General features: G+C 35.9%; 1 protein-coding gene across 1 annotated transcript; it reads right to left on the bottom strand.

The window, feature by feature from the left end:
* Positions 1-305: 305 nt before the first annotated feature.
* On the bottom strand, positions 306-1,022 carry LOC145164799 (NDR1/HIN1-like protein 26). Its single transcript, XM_079083476.1, has one exon. It carries the CDS (start codon positions 1,020-1,022, stop codon positions 306-308), a length of 717 nt encoding a protein of 238 aa, XP_078939602.1.
* Positions 1,023-1,382: the final 360 nt, after the last annotated feature.

Genomic DNA, 1,382 nt, shown 5'->3' with positions numbered 1-1,382 from the left:
TATTTAGATATCACCTTTGAATGATTTCATTAGAAAGGATTAAACATGCAACACAATTGAAACCACAAAATTACTCATATAACCAAATACAAAGTTTAATTAAAATTATAGTAATAGTTAAATTAATCCAAATATATTTTCTTAAACCAGATTAATTCGAGCATAAACTAATATTATATACTTTTAAATAAATAAAAAAAAACATAAGCCGTACTATCCAAGCAAATCCTAAACACCCTTTCGTCATTCTCAGTTCATAATTTGAACTAACAACACAAAATTCCTTAACAGCATGCATCATAAATTCAGATTCCATCGATTTCGTTCCCTATTGCGTTGAATGCCGTGCATTTCTTGGAACCACCAACCAGAGTTTCACATCCACCATTCCTGCCTGAAGAAACCAAAATTTTTAACTTAGAGCAATCAACCGTCAATACCCACGTTCCAGCCCACCGAACCCTAGCCTGAACCCTGACCATCATCCTCAAATTGAAAGTAATCGACCCATGGCTCCTCTCATCTTTAATGCTATCTCCATCATGGACATACATCATCAGAGAAGTAAATGTTGCCCTAATGGTCGTCTCGTTCTTTGTATTCTGCATGAAAGGCGGAAGAATAGTCTGTGCAATTGAATCCGACTTGTAGGAGACATCAACTTCAGTTTGATCATAGTAAAGATTAACTTTTGTGTTAGGGTTCCGAAAGATGAACTCCACCTCCCAATCGCCGGAAATTTGTGAGTATGATGAAATACTCAAGTTGGTTATTGTTACTTTGTTTATACCGAACTGGGGATCCTGTAAATGTAGGAAGAGGCCGACCCATATCATATAGATAAAGAGACAGATGGAGGCGATAAAAATGGCTAGGGCTATGAATAAAAAAAATAAGTTGGTCCAGTTCATGCCTTCATCCTGTGGACCATTCGGAGGGTTTGCAGCGCCGGTGTTTGGGTTGCTGGTGGTGGAGAGAGTTGGGTTTCCGGTGACAGGTGTGGGTGTGGGTTGATCGGCCATTGAAGATGTAGACTGAAAGTATGTGCAAAAGGTTGATGATTGTTACTTTGTTAGTTGTGTACGTATATGAATAAAGGGAAGATGAAGATCAATATTATTTGTAATCAGAATCTTGAAGCTCATGTCTACATGTTTTTCAAAAAAATAGCAAAGCAATTGGAAATATGGAATAAGGGTTGTCGGGTTTGTTTTGGGGAATTTTCAACCTCAAAACTTTTTCTTTAGTAAACGAAAATTTAGTTCCTTTTTGAAAGATTGATATGATTCAACACAAAGGAATATTGTTGTCAATGATATGGACCTGATAATTAATTAGGATTATCATGAATTATTTTAGGGATTTTCTAATATTATCATAAT

This window comes from Lactuca virosa, chromosome 3, assembly GCF_052849685.1.
Source record: "Lactuca virosa cultivar CGN04683 chromosome 3, Lactuca_virosa_CGN04683_v6, whole genome shotgun sequence".
In the NCBI taxonomy this organism is placed as follows: domain Eukaryota; kingdom Viridiplantae; phylum Streptophyta; class Magnoliopsida; order Asterales; family Asteraceae; genus Lactuca; species Lactuca virosa.
Note: the sequence above shows the minus strand (reverse complement) of the source record. Positions and strands in the feature narration are given on the sequence as shown.